General features: G+C 34.3%; 1 protein-coding gene across 1 annotated transcript in view; it reads left to right on the top strand.

The window, feature by feature from the left end:
* Positions 1-20,213, top strand: part of LOC308630061 (uncharacterized protein C8orf34 homolog) — a gene marked incomplete at both ends in the record, with an annotated part of 332,109 nt that overhangs the window by 299,350 nt on the left and 12,546 nt on the right. Inside the window, 1 exon segment of the mRNA XM_081258441.1 lies at positions 8,526-8,619. Within this exon segment, the coding sequence (XP_081114567.1) occupies positions 8,526-8,619 (94 nt within the window).

A 20,213-nucleotide genomic window follows, 5' to 3' on the forward strand; every position in this document is an offset into this window, starting at 1 on the left:
TTTTATTTTTTCTCACTTATACTCTTATTTCACTTTTGCCCTCTTTTTTCTTGTTAATAGAGTCAGCAAACAATGGGGAACAGTATTTATAAATGTTAGATGCATTGAAGTTAAAAGTTAAAAGTGATCTAGCAAACATTTGCTTTTATTTAGTACACACGAAAACTCACATAAACCATAGAGTTTACATTTTTATTATATTTAACATTTCTTGCTAAAGTTTGAACAGCTCTTTGCACATCAAAGTCCCTGTTTTTTTTTTAATTTAGTCTTATAATTAGACAGAATCATAACCACATGATGTTAGGCAATTCTGTTTAGACCTAAGTCAAAACTAAGGAGATGATATGGTCTCCTCAAAAAGTAAAGCTAAAATGAAATTTCTATTTATTTTTTCTATATATTTAATGTATTATTTTTTTCAGATAGGATTTGTATTTTTGACCAAATAAAAATGAGATATTTTATAATAGTTTATTTCTGTTAATCCTCAAAATGGTTCTAACAAATTTTTTAAAATTACGTGTTCTTTACATGTAAGGCACTTGCTAACTCAAGATAGGAATAAAAATTTCACATCGCAAAAATTTTAGCTGTTAGAATTATAATATTAATATTCACTCAAAAAATATATATAATTGAAAACAGCTTATCAAAATCAAGTACTTGCAAAGCTTAGTATACATTTTATAGAGAAGCTAATCCATTTAAACTATCACATTTCCCAAAGGAATAACTGGAGAAGTAGCATAGTATACTGGTTAAAAATCCACTAATTAATAGAGAAATGTATTAATTTGCATATGTAGTCAACAAGGAAGTATTGTCAATTTAAATGATTGAGGAACTATAATGAGCTAAAGACAAGTTAATGACTTTCAAAACTTTTTCAAGAGCAGTTTAGAGCCATTCCTCACAACTTCAGGAAGTTAGCTGAAGGCCAAGGCAACACACAGAGGAGTGTGAACTAACTCAAGGTGTCAAGCAGCAGCTTCACAATCTCTGAGGGTGTCAGACAGGAAAAGAAGCACATTGAGTAGGCAGGCCTTTGCAAATCTGTTGAGGCTGATTTTGCCAGCTGTACCATCTGAACTGGAAAGGGGATCAATTCTATGTAACAAAATATCTTAGAATCATTCTTCATGCCAGTTTTGGCCTGTCTTTTCCTCCTGTGGTATATTCTGTGATTGTTAGTGTAATGAAGTTCCAACTATACTTTTGAAAGAGAGCGCATGACATTATTCTCCTATAAAAAGAAGAGATCATTTGCTTTTTATCACGCACAGGGATTTACTTGTTGAAAGTGGAAATAACTATTATTCAACATTATAGTTTTACTCCACTTAGGAAACTAGAAAACAAGGGTTTTAGCAGGGAAACCCTATTTTGTCACCGATATTCATTAAGAATTCATACGTGTTGTTAAAGGATAGCAGTTTTTTAAAAACTTATCATGATGGCTTTCATACAGATGTAAAATGAACACATGTCAAGGTTTGTTTAGTCATTAATGAATGAGGAAACCAGTAAGATGTTATAGACAGTTCAAAGGAGAATTCTAACCCTCCCATGTGTAGTCAAATAAAGAATGCTGAAATGAAGTTATAAACAGATGTAAAAAATGGCCAAACTGATCAATATCCATAGGTTAATAACCAATTACATTAAAATAGATGCAATTTGCATTTATATGGACAAGAATTATGTGCACTACTATACATTTCTATAAATTACAAAGTTGTAAAATAGCTCAAAGTCAGTGAAAGACTCGAAGTCTTTATAAAATCAGATAAACAGGGCTTCCCTGGTGGCGCAGTGGTTGAGAGTCCGCCTGCCGATGCAGGGGACACGGGTTCGTGCCCCGGTCCAGGAGGATCCCACATGCCGCAGAGTGGCTGGGCCGATAAGCCATGGCCGCTGAGCCTGCGCGTCCGGAGCCTGTGCTCCGCAATGGGAGAGGCCACAGCAGTGAGAAGCCCGCGTACCGCAAAAAAAAAAAAAAAAAAAAAAAAAAATCAGATAAACAAAAGGGCTTGCTAGAAAAATGACTTATTTTTCATTGACTACACCCAATAATCTTTTGCTAATTTCAAAGTCTTTTACAACTTCATCCTACAATTTCCTTGTATAGAAAAACCACAAAATGGAATGACTTAAGAAAGAAGAGGGTGTCATGAAAATAATCAATAAACAATCAATAAGAAAGACTAGAAAAGAGTTTTCTTTGAGCCAAACTGAGGACTAGCCCAGAAGACTCTGAGAAACTGCTTGGGGGCAGCAGAGTTTTCAGCACAGTTTTGTATCTTGTCAGAACAAAGAACCTTAAACAAGTCAGGGTTATATTCTTCAAGGTTTCAAACAAAAGAACAGTCCAGCAAGTACACAGCAAGTCAGCTTGGCCTTGACACCTGGGAAGGGAGTCTTATCGTCAAAGGAGGACCAGCATTGGCGTCCCAGGAAGAGACGCATTTAATCTTTATTTTTAACATGGACATTCTTTACTTTTGGTCAATGCATCCTTTTCTCTAAGAATTAAAGCAGATGTACAATGTATGTTTAATAGGCCACAAAGAGGCTATTTTAGTTAGCATAAAATTCAAGTTAACTCATGTATAAGCCAGAATGACTTTCCTATATCTCAATATGTGAAAATTTATCAGAGGGCAATCCCAATGTGTAGTGTAATGTAGCAAATTTGTCAGGTAAAATTTTTTAGCAGCTTGTATTTAGTTTGTAATGTTTTCCACAATCTACCATATTTTTGTACTGATAACTTGGTTATTGCTCCCTTTCTTTTCTTTTCCCAGATCCTATTCGTTCCAACTTATATTTTCTCAAATGTATTACTTCCCTGTTCTTATGTTTTAATTGCCCTTTGATGATATGCAAAAGAAATAAGCTATAGAAGTATAATTCACTAAAAAATTACAGAGTTCAGCCCGATAATACTAGCCATTTCATTAACAAAGTTATTTCCAAACTTTATTAATTTAAGAATGTAAATTATATATGGAGAACTTTATTTTAACAGAAGTATAGGCTTAATTCTTTGTCAGTATTGCAGTCTATTAAATGTATGTAAAGTGGGCTGTAATTTTATTTCGCTTTATTTGCAACATGCTTCAGGGATACTTACTGTATATAGATCTCATGGTTATAGAAGGGAAATGAAAGTGATTAATCCTTTTTGAAAGATGGAAACTGATGTTTGGTGTGTTGTTTTCATTCTTAACCAAAGGGAAAGAAATATTTAGTTGCCTCAGAGTTAAATTATCCAATGGTGAAAGTTTGAGCAAAGGAGCATTTTTTTTTCTCTAAATAACCTGAATAACCTATGGCCACACATGACATAAATCACTGATTGATTGCATTTAGAGAATCCAAAAATAAACTACCCATGTGGAATAACAATACTGCTAAAGTTTATAAAGCACTTACTCTGTTAGCAGATAAAATGATATGTTGATACAGGGCTAGAGACTGTTTTCCATATGATACATGTCACTATTTCCCACCACTCCTGGTCCCTGGACATTTACGTACTTATGGGGAAAGTGTTTTAGAAAAAGGATGAATGTCATTTCTTCTAAAAGCAATCCAAAGAACTTGCTCTTGGGAATATGAAACAGTTTGCACTGTGCTCATACAGAGTTTAATATTCCTGTAGAAAAATTTTTGAATAAGTTGGCAAAGAGGAACATGTCAACTCTTGTTTTTAAAAATGTTCACGATTTTAGCTCCTTGACCCCATCAAAAATAATTACAAGTAGTCTGATGGGCTGAACTTTGGACATACATAGTACTGCCTGCTGGTATTGATGAAGCAAACAGGTGCATTATATTACTAACTGTATTCAAGGGAAAACCAAAGTAAAACATTCAAATGATCTATTAATAGCAATATTTGTACTATCTCTATGATTCTGATTCCAACATCTCAACATTTTAAATTTTTTCCCAAACTAGATATTTTGCTGAGCTCATGTTTCATTTGTATTTTATATAATTTGCAATAAACAAAGAATCATTGCAATAAACAAAGAATAACTTGCCTGTTCAGTAGTAAAGCCATTAAGACCAGAAACCAGTCAGTAGTATTACTTAATATTCTGAACTATTATGGGAAAAAGTAACACCATTGACTTCTTAGTCATATCTTTTCTTATGAAAACAGATTTTAGGATTTGGGCCAAAAAGCTAAATAATCAAAATACTTTTTCAATTAAAAACATTTTTTTCATAATCACTTTAAACTTTTTTCTGTTTTAAACAAAGAACTTTTGCCATTCGATTTTACTTTATAAAACCAAAAAGATCATTTTTTCATATTTCTTCTTTAAACACCAGAGACTCCATGTTCTATTTTTGAAAAACTGCAGGAATGTGATATCCCTCTCTGTTACATGAAAATTTTTTAAATTTTACTTCTGCTGTTCTTTATACTGTTATGGAATTTTAAAGCTAAGATTTTTCACGTTTCTGCTGCTTCTGTAGTATAGCCCTACAAGACCAAATCCAATACTTGATAAATTTGAAAAAAAAAAAGTTAAATCCTAAAACTAAACACTGATTTATACCTAAATTGTATATTCCAAGATGGAATATCTTTAACGTTTGCTGACTTTTCCTACAATAGTTCATTTAGTTCCTCTCACATTCTACTGACAGTCTAAAGGAATCTAGATATAGAAATTTACTAATTGTAAAGTCCTAGAGATGATCTAATCCAGCACCTTCACCCGCTTCATTCTATCTCAAGAGGAGAACTGACATGCCCTAGATTAACCGGGATAAAAAGCTGTGATTCCTGACCCCTGGGGCAAGGATTTTTCATTGCAAAGACCATCTGTCATTTGGTAGGAATTTAAATTTTAATCCGATTAACAGACTATTTTCAAGAACTGCTGATGCTAAAAGAGTTTTTAATGAATCTCATTAATTTTTTTTTATTATTTCAATTTTTTAAATAAACTTTTTTATGTTAGAACAGTTTTAGATTTACAGAATTATTGTGAAGGTAATACAGATCGTTCCTATATACCTCCCCTGTAGTTTCAACTATTATTATTGCTTTACATTAGTATGGTACATTTGTCACAATTAATGAATATTAATACATTATTAGTTACTAAATCCATGCTTCATTCAAGTTTGTTGTCCCAAGATGCCACCTAAAATGTCACATTACATTTCTTTTTTTTAAATTAATTTTTTATTGAAGTTTAGTTGCTTTACAATGTCACATTATGTTTCATACTTACATCTCCTTAGGCTATTCTGGGTTGTGACCATTCCTCGGACTTTCCGTATGTTTGATGACTATATGTATTTCCTTGTGTTTGAAGAGTACTGGTCGCATATTTTGTTGATTGTCCCTCAATTGAGGTTTGTATAATATTTTTCTCATGGTTGGACTTGGATAATGTGTTTTGAGGAGGAATACCATAGAGATAAAATTCCATTTTTATCCCATCCTATTAAGGTTACATACTATCAATAGGAATTATTGCTGTTGATGTTGATCTTAATCACCTGGTTTCAGGTAGTATTTGTCAGTTTTCTCCACTGTAAATTTACTCTTTTTGCTTTCTCTTTCCATATTGTACTCTTTGGGAGAAAGTCACTATACACAGCCCACACTAAAGATGTGGGAAGTTTTTTTCTGCTTCCTTAAATATCTACATAAATTATTTGAAATCCTTCTGCATGGCCTACTTGTCTATTCTCACCCACTTGTTGATTTAGTCAATCATTTATTTTCATCAGAATGGATTGATAGACATTTGTTTTGTATGTTGGGTAGTAACCCAATGCTACTTTATTTCGTTGCTTAAATTGTTCTAGCTTTGGCCACAGAGAGATTTTTTAGTTGGCTCCTTTAGCCCTTTGATATACCGCATCATTTTGTGTGTGTGTGTGTGTTAGCACTTTTTTTGCTTTCTGGCACAAGATGCTCCAGGCTTATCTTGTATATTTCTTGCCTTGGCCTAAGAGTCAGTCCTTTGTCCAAGAGTCCTGATTCTTTCATTGAAAAGGGTGTTAGAAACCAAGATCTGGGTGGTTGTTGTTTTCATTGCTATTGGGGTGTCATTGTGTCTAAATCCTCTAAGCTGCCATAGCAGCAAGATATATGTGTGATTAGTAACCATATATATATATATATATATATATATATATATATATATATATATATATACACACACACACATATTTATATGTGTAGCCATCTGTATGTATAGTAAGCTAAACATGAGTTCACACTGATGTCTCCAACTCTAATTATACATGGAACATTCTATCCTTGCTTATCTGTAAACTCCTGCTCCAAGAGTGAAAAACTTGGCTTCCAACATCTGCCATCCATTTACTTTGCTCAATTCCAGAATATATATATATATATATATATATATATATATATATATATATATATATATATACACACACACACACACACACACACATATATATTCAGCATTTTTAACCTATAAGCCCGTAACTTCATCCACTATAATGCAGTGCTTATGTACATTTGCTTTTGCTTCTGATCTTACAGACTCCATGCATTTTCAGAGTTACTTAGGTCAGCACCTTATTCCCCCACCCACTTCAGTGAGGTTCTTTTACATCTGTAATTCATTTAGATTCTTTTTTTTAGTATTTTGCCTTCCATCCTGGGATATCCCACCTTCCTAATTGATTTTTTCATTTGCATACATTAAGGTTTACTCTGTGGCGTGAAGTTCTACAGGTTTTGACAAGTGCTTAATGTCTTGTATTTACCATTATTACATCACACAGAATATATCACTTCCCTAAAAGATCCCCTGTGCTTCACCTATTCAACTCCTTAATCCCCTTTGTAACTCCTGGAAAACTCTACCTTTTTGAAACTCTAGATTGGGACTAAACATATCCATAGGTAACCATCACAGTCAAGGGATAGCTGATATGTTGTTTCTCTTATACAGCACTTATTTTAAACAAAGTGGACATTTAATGTTTGGTGTATCATGTTTCTTAGAGATCGGGATCGTGAGCCTTTATTTTTATCTTGTTAGTATTTTTCTGAACAAAATAAAGCAAAATATCTCAATTTGGAGGAAAAGATCTTTCTTTCAAAGAGGGGGAAGATGATGAATGAATTGAGAGGTCAAAAGAGTAAATGGATTGATTTTATGTTTTTAATTTTCAAAGTTATGTTTGAAAAGATTTTATTGAGTGATGACTCAATAAATTTAAAATTGTTACTTATATTTTATTGTCAAAGGGACCCATCCTTCCTTCCTCCTTCCTTTCTACCCTTCATCCTCTCCTTTTTTTCTCTTTCTTACTTCCTCATACACAAATGTTTACTGTGTACCTGTTAGTGAGTACCTATTTTTCCCCAGACATTATAATGGATACTGGAAATTAATAGGTAAAAAAAGTTATCCATGGCATAAAAGACTTTCCTCATTTTTTTGAGGCCAGAAGATATGAAAGGACAATTACTATACAGTATTTGTTATATTGATACAATAGGCACACAAAAGAGTAAATCTGTCTTGGAGCATCAGGGAAGGCAACAGAGATGATACCTGAGCATTGGGAAGAGTGTTAATGTCTGAGACAGATAAATATACTGCATTCTAGGCAGGAAGTATAACATATGAAAACATCTAGGTAGATTAGAGAGAGTGACAAAATTAAGGTGCTACCAGTTAATTAAGCTGGAGTGGAAGTGTCAGTTGAGGTGGGATGGAGATGAAAGTGGTGGTAGATCAGAGGCTAGACAAGTATAGCTCATGGAGGGCCTTGAGTTGAGATTTTGTGCTGGAAATAATGAGAAGACTACTCAAGGGTTTATGAACAAGGTAATGAATACATCATGTGACATTTTAAAAAGCTCTACTTGGCAAGGAACTGGTGGAGAGAATTAGAGAGGGTATGAATCTTAATCCTAGAAAACTTTGTAGACGATTATAACTACAGTCAGGGTGGGAGATGATTAGAGTCCGCTTTAGGGCAATGACAGAGGCATGGAACAGCAAGGAAGTATTTGAGAAATATATTAATAAAAATAGGAAGTAATATGAGGAAGGAGGCAATGAAGTAATACTGAAGGGTAAAGTTGAGAATGTTCTCTAAATCCTACTAATCTTTAATCTCATTTAAGGGAATTGGAACCTTGATGGCAAACAGGCACATTTTGTGCAATTTTATATTGAATATTTTATCGTTATATTTCCAAGAATGAGTGCTAAGAATTCCATAAAAATATTAATTCAGGAAGGAACATAGTCTAGATATTTCTTCTTATTAAGACATTAAATCTTATTTAAAGGAGAATGTAAAAAAAATGAGTTCAGAGTTTTTGGCATGTCCATGAAATGAAAATGAATTTAAGCTTAAAATTCTTCTCTGTTGTGAGGAAATTCTTGTTATGGTTTTTTGACATGTAATTCATAGAAACTGAAGTGTTCACCCATATTGGTATTCACAGTACCATTCTAGAGTTTAATCCAAATAAACTTTTTCTTTGGCAGGATGACTCTTTAAAGCAATTGCAGGTGGTTCATCAACCATGGATCCTGCCAAGTGACACAGAAAGTGAAGGAGTGGAAGCAGAACAAGAGAAACGTGAGTAGACACTGCTATTTATTGACAAATTGCTTTTAACCAAAGGACATCCATGATGATGGTATATGCCTTTCCTAGTATCAAACGACGTCTGCAAAAAATTCAGACTTATTTAGGGAGAACATGTAAAGATAAGCTATATTTTCGGTCTAAACATCTTGATTCACTGATCTCTTAATTGTGGTGCAGAGGCCCATAAACTTAACTTTCTGAAAAGCAGTGTAGTACGTTAAAAGAAGGAATTATTATTCCTGAAGACCAACATAAAATATACATTTGGAATGTGAATCGTCTACTAATGCTGTAGATTTATATCATATAAATCTATATTTATATCATATATCATATCATATATACAGTGATAACTTGTGATTATTAAAAAGTTTCAAAGTATGTTAGGATTGGCTCGTTATATTTGAAATTATCATTATCGGTTATATGGATAAATTTATGTATGTAGAACTGTTCTAAATTCACAAAACAAATTAATTTTATAATAGTAGTTAAGACAAAGAGAATATACAGCTCCTGATTTAAGTCATTGGATTATAATCATAACAAGAATGAATTACTATAATTTGTCATGACTCAGTGCATGCTCTCCAGGTGTTATTGACATTGTCAGACAGCTGGGTTCAGCATGAAGATGAGAAGTTAGTGTCTGGACCATAGAGGAAAAACATCAATTTTTAAAATAATAAGATATCAGATTCTTACTTTTTTTTCTTTACCAGTGGTAGCCTGCAGAGACAAATAAAAATTGTAAGTAGTAATGTAGCACTCATGATAATTGGAGTGAAGCAATTAATTAACTATTCCCCTGAGCTCTAGTTATCAGAGATACCTGATATATTACACAGGTAGCATCATGATTCTGTACCCAGGGAGATCCAGGAAATTACTTTTCCAGGTTAAAAGGCATTTATAAAGATCCTTATCCCACTTCCGAAACTGCAGGCTTATGTGGCCAGAGGGAGCACAGCCAGGAGAGGGACCTAAGAGGCAGTGCTCAGGTGAGAGGAGGAGACAGCCCCAGTGTCACTCAGCTGACACATTCTAAATGCAATGAATAACATAGTGACATTGTACAGATTCTAATGGAGGGAAACACCTTCTATAGAAAACAACTGATGAAGACTCAGAAAGTAGACTGTGCTTCAAGCATGTACTATAGAGTAGTTTGGAAGATCTTTAATGCAAGTGATCCTAAGTAAAATAGTCTAGAAAAGGAGCAGCATAGGATACAAAGAAGAGCATCCCCTAAATCTGAAAGAATTACTAGTGGCCCGGAACTTTTATGAAAACAAACGCAAGCACATTTATACCTCCTACTCCCTACACATTTAAACATACATAAGCTCTCATTCTAGAGTTTAGATTTAATAAGTTTCATCAAATTCTTTTGAGGTCTTCATAAATTTTGCATTAAATAAGTCCTTCAAGCGAATGTGTGTGTATATGTGTGTGCATGCGTGCACGCATGTGTGTATTGTATAAAGACAATATATATAATTGGGCTAGCTGTACTCTCTCCGATTCAACATCCAGGTGCCCAAAGTGGGCATGACCAGGTAAGCAACACCCTTACAGGATGCGCAGTGTATTAATTCTATGAATGTGCTATAACTTTTAATGAACTAAAAACTAAAATCAAGAAAATAATCAAGCAGAAGTATATTTAATCCAAGTCCAAATTCAGACTTACTTACTTTTTCTGAAATCCATATGTCTCCATCAGTATTAAGTCTGGAAAACAGCTTACTAATGCAAAGGAGATTGAAAACCCCCAGAACTTTCTTCAACCCTTATCCTCTAATCATATTGCCTTTCTGCCATATACTTTCACAAGATTTTGTTGATAAGTTGTAATCATCTTCTCTTCTATTAGGGTGCAAATTCTTTGAGGGAAGGAATCTGTTTTCTTCATCTTATTTAGCTACATAATAAGACCTCAATAAATATCTGAAAATTTAATGGATGAATGAATGTGTAGGCTTCTTGGGTACTTTCTAACTTGTTTATCAGGACAGTTATAAATATGAAACAAATAAAGTGAAAAATAATTGTGACTGAATGATTGTCATGAAAATTATGTATAGTTTTTTTAAAATGTTAATATTGGATTTATAGCTTAGCCATAGATTTTGCCATATGGTCTATCAGTCACTCTAAAGAAGGTCATTCTTAAACTCTCCTAACCATAGACCTAGAACCAAAAATATTTGATTTCAGTAATGTCATACTTGGAGGTGACCCTTGACAATGGTAAATTGTTTGAAATAAAATCCGTGTTTAAAAATAATTAGGTGGTGATAGGAGCCATCAGGAAATGGAATGCTGGCTAGCAGTGCAGCCAAACTCATAGTACAGAGATGCAAATACTTTCCAAGAGCGGCATCCAACATTCAAGTACTAGAACAAGTGTAAGATGGAGCCACTGAGGTTCTGATACTTGTATTCGATGTATGAGTTTTGTGGAACAGCTGGCAGGATATGTATAGATCATCTACCTCTTTATTTTCTCAGTGAAAGAAAATAAATGATGTAAGTCTATGTGAACCCAGCATCTGATTTATAGTCTAGAGGCTCATATATTAGAAATTTATGAGTGAGGCAAAGGACAAGATTCATCATTCCAATGGTAACACCTGTTTCTTGACTCAGCTTTCTATAAATTATATGTAGGTAATTTTTTGGAATTTTCAGATTTCTCCTGAGACAAAATTATCGTGGTGGAAGGTTTCCAAATAATGTTAGGGTATTTGTAGTTGTGCATATTTCTTATTGCTTCATTTTAAAATAAGACTTAGTACAAGTAAGCTTTATAAAAGCACCATTTAGGAAAAGATGTCTTGAATAATTCAATGGGAAGCTTTAAACACTTTTATTATAAACAAGATAAACAGAACCCTTAAATAGACTTTTTATCTACTCTGATTCTAGAATAAAAGTCTACATCACAAATTTCAAAAACTCATGTCAGGAGTGTGTTTGTTTTTAATCTCTCAGATTACTATCTGAAGTCACTAAATAACTCAAGTTACAGATATTTGAATCTACTGGGGTGCTTCATATTCATGGACTCCATTTCAAACCTAGTGAATCAGAATCTCTGTGCATGGGACTCTAAATTCTGCACTTCTAATAAACTCCTCAGTTGATCTTTGCTTATTCTAAGGATTGAGAAATATTGGAATGAAAAGTCCAATGAATCAGAGGGTTGTGTTTTCAGAATTGTCTCTATAGGGTGGTTAAACTTTGGACTTTGTTTCTCTAAGCTGCTTTTCCACCTGTAAGTTAAGTTTGGATGTAAAATGTAAGGATGGAGAAGAAGAAAGGCTGAAATTTGAGGGAATAAACATGGAGTAAAATTGAGGGTCAGGTCCTTTAGTCTGTGAGTTCAACATCTCCAAAGGCACAGTCATTAAACAGCTACAGTCTAGCCAGCCAGCACCCTCTAACTACATTTTGGATTTTTAAACATGAATAAGCGAAGCAAAAACAAGCAAACAAATGAAAAACCAAACAAACAAAACAGCAGAGATGCCCGAAATAAAGAAACAAGAGCCAGAGTAAGTGGGAGCTAATGCTGTGGTGACTCATTGAGACCTAAGATTTGGATGTAGGTCTTAGGCCGTGGGGTCTGAGGTCTTACTGTATATAAAAACTGCTGATTTGGCCTTGGGTCTGCTTAAGACAGGGGAGCTTGTATGATGATGTTGTATAAAGCCTGATACCTGGAAAAGCTGCCTCCGGTATGAAAAGGGAAACAAAATACCTGTACTTTCCAGCTGTGGAAAACAACAAGGAAGTTTACTATCTGTTCTAAGGTTTGGATGAAAAATATAAATGTATTCATCAGAAATCAAATTCTCAGGTTTGTACTTTGATGGTTGGGTCCCAACTTAAACTACCTATATTATTAGGAACAAAAAATTATAGTAAAAATTGGTCAGCTTCATTAAATATATTTTGAATTAACAGAAGTTAATATTAAAGGTGAAATTTGGCAACTTTGCTTGAGCACTTAGTACTAATTTTGATAGTAATATCATGTAATTTAGTAGGAGGTTATATTAAAATGTCCTTTCCTTCTGTATATATTTTTGTGTTAATGCTAATTTAGAATTTTCAAAGTTCATATTTATCTCTTACAAAAGCATGATACAAGATCTACATTAATTTTTTATTCTGTTAGAGGATTTAAAAACAATAAACTTTTTAGTTTAGAATAATTTAGAATTCCAGAAAACTTGCAAAAATAATACAGAGAATTTCCATACTCCCTTCACACAGTTTCCCTTATGGTTAACATGTCACATTGCATTGGTAAATTTACAAAACTAATAAACCAATACTACTGTTAACTGACCCTCAGACTTTATTTACTCATGTTTCCTTAATCCCTGCTAGTCTGTAACTGTCTCTCAGTCTTTCCTTATTTTCCATGACCTTGAACCTTTTGAGGAATTGTATTCCTCAGGAATTTTGTAGAATGTCCCTCGATTGGGATTTGTCTAATAGTTTTCTCATGATTAGACTGTGGTTATGTATTTTGGGGAAAAAGACCAAGAAGGTGAAACACCCTCATCATTTAATATTGGAGAATATGTGCAATTAATGTAATGTTACCCTACATCACCAGGCTAAGGTAGAGTTTTCTGGCTTCTCCATTGTAAAGTTACTTTTAACCCACCTTTTTATACAGTTCTTTGGAAGCAAGTCACTAATTCTTGCCTGCATTCAAGGAATATGTCATCCAGATGACTTCTGGCCTCTATAGTTTCTCTTAAGATGTTAGCCACTACCATTATTGAAGACCCTTTGTATATGATATGTTGTTTTCTCTCTGCTTTAAAGATTCTTTTCTGGTCTTTGTCTTTTGATAAAGTGACATGTAGGTGTGGATTTCATTGAGTTTATCCCACTGGGGTTTTTTGAGCTTCTTGGATATGTAGGTTAATGTTTTCATAAAATGTGTGAAGTTTTCAGCCATTATTTCCTCAAATATTCTTTCTGCCCCTTTTTTTCTTACCTCTACTTTGGGGGCTCCAATTACATGTGTTGTATTTGGTATGCTTGCTGGTGTCCCACAGGGCCTCTGAGGAACTGTTCATTTTTCTTCTCTGTGTGTGAGTGTGTGTGTGTTTGTGTGTGTGTGTGTGTGTGTGTGTGTGTGTTCTTCAGGCTGGATTTGGATTGACCTATCTTAATCTCTTTGATTTTTTCTTATGCCAGCTCAAATCTGTTGGTGAGCCCCTCTAGGGAATTTTTCATTATAATTCCAGAATTTCTATTTTTTTCCTTTTATAATTTGTATCTCTTTGTCATAGTCTCCATTTGGTGAGAGCTTATTCTTATACTTTAATCTATTTTTACATGACTTCCTTTAGTTCTTTGGCTATATTTCTATTAGTTGATTAAAAGTCTTTGTCTAGAAATTCCATCATCTGGACTTCCTCCGGGAGAATTTCTTTTGACTGCCTTCTTCCCCCCATTTATGGGCCATACTTTCACATTTATTGTGATATCATGATTTATAAATCATGTCATTTTTTTGTTGTTGTTGAAAACTGTACATTTAATATAATATAATGTGGCCACTCTGGAGATTGGACCATCCCCACCCTCCAGGGTTTGTTGTTGCTGCTGTTTTTTCTTATTGTTCTTGCTACTTTTTGTTTACTAACTTTCCTAAACTAATTCTGTAAAGTCTATATAATTTGTTGTACACAGATACTGAAGTCTTTGCTCAGTAGCTTAGTTGTTAGCTAATGACTGGACAAAGTATTAAGGCATGCCATGAGCACTCCAGAAGTTTACAACTCTGCTTAAACAGACCTTCTAAGTCAATCAGAGGTGAGAGGTAGATCCGTATCGGGTCTTTCCTGAGCAGGTGCATAGCACTGCACATCTGTGTGGCATTTCTAAATCTACACGCCTGTGTCAGAGCTTTTGAAAGCCTCCTATGCACATATCACTTACTGTATTTAAAAAAAAATATTTTGGTAAGCCTTTTGTTTGCCTCAGGAAGCTGCTGTTTAAAACTATAGCCCCTGATTGTTTTTGACAAATGTTATATGGACAGGGTATCTCACTGAGTGAGCTCGAATTCAGGTCAAACAAACAAACAAAAAACATTCAAGTGAGGCATTTCCAGGCAGCCTCCATATAGGTCAAATAGTGACAACTCTCTAGATATTTGGGGAAACTCTAAACCTGTTCTACCCCCTCTAGTGGATCATAGGCTGTTTGTTTCATAGCTACCATCATTGTGAGGATGCTGATTTTCAAGGCTCCCACAGAGCAGGAGAGAAGGATATTAATGCTGGGTAAAATAAAACCCTACATAGTCATTGTTTCTATTGAGATTCAACTGCTTTTCTTTAATAAATGTTCTATGGATTGTTGCAAGCCTTCGATAAATTTCCAGAGTTCTGAAAAAGTTGATTTTAGTGATTCTTGCTCATGTTGTATTCTCATTGCATTTATAGAGGAGCACATTTTTTGAGATCTCTATACCTGCATTCCAGAAGTGCTTCTCCTCCCCTATTTTTCTTGATTTTATCAGCCTAGTTTTCTCTTTGTTTGAGGAACGGGAGTATGTTATCTTCATAATAGGTTACAAAATTGGACACTATCGGCTTCTTAAAGTCCTGTCTCATGAGAAGCTATTAAAAACAAATTTGTGGTAAAATAAGTTTTGAGAAATTCTACATATCACTGTATTTGAGAGGCTCTCAATTGTAAGACATACCATTGACATCCCTTTTCAAGAGGAGCAAGGCAGCTCTATAATTTTAAGTGAACAGATCAAGTGTAATCAGCAACCTGGCTTCAAATGGGGGAAAATATTGTTCATTGTTGACTTGAAAAAACACTATAGAGTCTCATCTAAAATATTTACATAGTAAAGTCACTGGGTAGCCTGACAGCAACAAGATCTGCTTGATTGTGTTTATCCCAGGTATTTTTTTTCATATTTACTTAAGTCCTTTTTGCAGAATGCCCATTAATGCCTATTTTCTAGAATGCCTATAATTTGCAGAATGCCTATTAACTGCTGGAAGAACAAGTATTCTGGGATTTTAGGAAGTGCTAAACTAATCTAACCCTCTCAACCTTAACACTTTCAATTTAGTGAAGAAGAAATGGATGCTCTAAGAGATTGTGGGCTTGCCATGTCACCCAGTTAGTAGCAGAGGCGGGAGTAGAACCAAGAGCTCTTCTTTGGATCCAGTGATGTTTACCTCCATTGCCTCATCTTTCACTAATACCTCCCTTCATTTCCCTTTCCAGGGTGTGACGCAGTTTACGCTGTGACTCTTGAGAACCAAAGTGCTTAGAGCAGTGAGTGGGGCGGTGGGATTCTGCTGTCCACCAAGGATTTGGCCAGGCTTTTCACCTTGAAGAAAAACCTTTGTTCTCCTTAACCAAACATCAGGTCATTTCTTTCCAGGCAGTCTCCCAAGATTTGTATGTGCACAGTGCTTGAGGCAGTGGTGTGAGGGTACCACAGATGATTATTTACCAGTCCCAAGATAAGGACTAACACCCTATCAAGTGAAGTAGAAGAACTGCGTAGAGGAGCAGCGGACTGTAGATAACAGAAAGACCAAAGTGAGTTAATAGACAATTATGTCAAAGTGTCAGGCTACATTATACTTGGAATTCCCAAGATTTTAATGGTATTAGGTTGTGGCATCAGAAATACAGACTAGAATGAAACATTTTTAGATTATTGCATTTTGTTTTCATAGAGTGAGAAAATATTAATATTATATTAATACTTATATTAATATAAACATATTGCCAGATACATAGTATATGCTTGGTAAATATTAGTTAATTCTAAGTTTTTACTTTTAGGCTAAGCATATATCATATGAAATGGTTGCTATCTATTTAAAAAAATTAATGACAATATTAATGTGTCTTCTGTCCCACAATGACTTTTGTCTCTCACTTACTGTTAGGTTTCTATCTTCCATTACTGATGTTCTTTTTAATGAGGTTGTTCTTACTCCTGCATGGAATTTCTTCCTAGCACTTGCTAGGTTCTCACTTCAATTTACTAATGGACTCATTTTTTTTATTGTGAACACACACTTAATATTCACTTAATATTCTCAGCGGGAGTCTAATTTCCTCTTTTTAAATGCTATGATGGAGTGGGAAAAAAACTAGGAGTCAGGAGATGCATTTAAGGTCCTATTTCTTCCCTGTGGTCCCCAGGCTAATAAATTGCAGAGAAAGGGCTGACGCTCAGGTGCATCTATAATTGTTCAATTCTCAGATTTTAACTCTCAGAGATACATTAACTACATGGGAATAAAGGAGAATGCTCTCCGCCAAGGTTCTCTGCCAAATACTTTTTGCCTTTTACTTACTAACCAGGAATGCTTTATCTTTTCACCTGTGAAGCTACAACTCATTTTTCTGTTTTTCTTAAGTATTCTATGTCTTTTACATTCAACTTGTTGCCTTTAATATGCCATGACATTGCAGAAGAGAGAAGGATTTTATAACCCTAATTTGGGGCAAAAAGAGTGACCACTCCCTTGGGTGGGCTCATGGGTGGTATGACTGTCTTATGCAATGCTCTTATATATTATCCCAGGCTGTAAGAGGTCATCTCATGTTTACTAATTGGGATACCTGCAGCCATATGATCTTTGATCACAACCTACCTTATTATTTCATTCTTCTTTTTCTTGCTACTTCAGACTTGTGCTTACTTTTCTCAAACTAAATTTTAAAAAACCAGTGAATGAACTATTCCTTCCAGAAGATGTTATATTTTCATTGTCTCTGCTAGGCTAAAAGTTTACTGGCATAATTTCTTAGGAGGTAGTGGAATATTTCTTATTAGGATCTGGCAAGAAATCCTAGCCTGAAAATAGACACTGTAGCTCAAGAAACTATTTGTGTAGGCATAATAAAGAAGGTATATGAAGATAGACTAGGAGTTCTAAGCTCAGAATTTCAAAAATGTGGCATAATAAATCTTTTTCACTGAGAGAATTAGCATGTATTCTAATATATATATAATTTAATAATAAATTGGGAAAATTGACACGTAGCCTAACATAAATAAAACTACAAAGTCTACTTGGGGGATATATTTAGAATTACAGCATTCAGTTTCTCCTTAAAGCCTACTATGAGTAATTGACATTTTAAGGCTTATATAGAAACATACGTATCTCTAAAAAAGGAGAGAATGGAAGAGGACTGACATTTATTACATTTTTGTTGTTATGTGCTATGTAGTATCTCCTTTCATTCTTGTGACAACTTGATGTGTAGGTGGTGTTACTGATTTTACAAACTCAGATTTGTTAAAAACCTCTTCCCAAGGAGATACAATTAGTAAGTGCAATTTAATTCTAGCTTAATCCAAAGCCATATGTTCTACTCTGAAATGTCATTGCATTTCTAAAAGCTTAAAAAAGGAGGGAGGGGGAGGGAGTGTATGTATATATAGTATCAAGAAAGGAATTATTTCACTGAGCACTGAAAGAATTTGTATCATAAAGAAAACACTATAAAACATGAAAATAAGAAAAAGTGACATATAAAGAAACAAGCAGTAATACATTTGGGTAGGAAATCTGCTTTTAATATAAACTTCAATTTGATTTACTTATCTTTACACTGTGCTCCAAATTATTATCTATAGGCAAAGTCATCCAGAAAATTAAAGGCGGCATATATGATAAACATAAAAATTAAAATTTTGACAGAATAAAATAAATAACATTTAGTAATTACATTAAGCATGTTTTCAATCCCATAGTATGCTATTAAAAATAGAACAACTGTTCAAAGCATGCTGCCAGATTTCTTCAAAATGACTTGTTTTGAAATGTTGACTAAATATCCCGAAACTCTATATCAACTTTAGTATAATTAAACATTCTTCAGACCAAAAGCATAGCTTTTTTTATATTCATAAGCATAAATTATACATGACTCCCCTTCATATTAGTACATAAAGGTTTATCCATTTGTTAACATTTAAAATGATGTTCTGAAAGTTTCTGCTAGTCATATAAGGCTTTATAATTTATAAATTGCTTCCACATATTTAATTCCAAAAATTAAGCTGTTAGCGAAAATTTAGTCTTACTATTCTTATTTTACACTGTAAGTGTTCAACACATATTTATTAATAAATATTTATACATTCAGTATTTACTTAATAAATATTTACTAAATGAATGAATGAATTAATTAATTTAGTTCAAACTGGTTAAGTGACTCGAAGATTACTTGAGCAGCGGCCAAGCCTCAGTCTCCTCTTCTGATTATTCAGAGCCCATGATGTCTCTCAAACATAGACAAATGTGTATAATAAATGATTTATTAGTATACACAGCAAAACACGGTACCTTCAACGACGTTGAATATGCTGAGTGTGTTGTTCCTCTGTAGTAACCACGGTTCCATCAGAGTTAAAATGAACATGGTGCCTTCATGCAGCATTTACATCAGTCCCCACACATGTATGTGTGATGCGCTGCCTCAGGCGATTTTGTGTTGCCGTTTTTCACTGAATAAACCACTCAGGAAGAAAGAAAAGGGTTCTAATCTGTAAACAAAACTATTATCTTTATTAAGACATTATTTATCTAGACTTTATGGCTACTATCTTGTTGCATGCTCTTTCCCCCACCAAAGCTGCTTCATTTCTTACATTCCCACAATTATGGGAAATAATGGGCTACCCCCTGTACGGGCAGTCCTGCTTCACTAAGGCTGGACACCTACGTCAATTGCCATACAAGAACGTTATGCCAAAGTTCAGTTCAGAAACTTGAAATTGGTTACTTCTGTCTCTAATTCCTGTTGTCCTTGGCTACTCTGCCTTGCCCCACCGCCCCTATCAAAATAAAATCTTCTCATGTATTTGTATTCTTAACCACTGTTGACATATTTCCCAGATCTTTCCACTGTGGCCTATGGAAAAGGAATTTGATTTGCAAACTGATCATTCTTCAGTGCTATTCAAAGAACACTCTCCATGCCTTTTTTGCCTTATTTGAAATGGTTCCTAGAAGACATTGCTTCCCTTTTAGCCTTCACCAGGGAAAGCTGCTCTTTTCAGTTGCTATGCGTCAAGCACCATGAGATAACATTAATATTCTACCTGAAATTCTCCTTCTTTTTAGGCTTATGTCATTTGTCCTGTTGTCCTGTGTCTTTCCTTGTCACTATAATCTCATCAGTCACTGCTGTTTTTTCATGTGGGGTGCTGACATTTGGTTCATTGGTTTCCTCTCTACCACACTCTTATCATTAGGAAATTTTAACTTTCATTTGGGTTATTTATCCAATGTCCTACCATTAAAATTCCTTGGCCCTCTCAAGTCTAGTGCTCTTCTAAGGAAGTGTAATTTTTTTTCTTATCAAATGTGAAGTAGCATCCTACTCTAAGACCTTAGATTACTATAATCTACAATCTACCCAAACCTTCTACTTTTCAGATTCTCTATTTCCCACTAAACCCACACTTCAGTCTTCCTTTGGTACCCAGACACTTCACTACTCCTTTTTCTTCAAGTATACCAGACCACAGCTGGCTTCATTCT

Source organism: Mesoplodon bidens (assembly GCF_964165515.1).
Source record: "Mesoplodon bidens genome assembly, chromosome: 16".
Lineage (NCBI taxonomy): Eukaryota > Metazoa > Chordata > Mammalia > Artiodactyla > Ziphiidae > Mesoplodon > Mesoplodon bidens.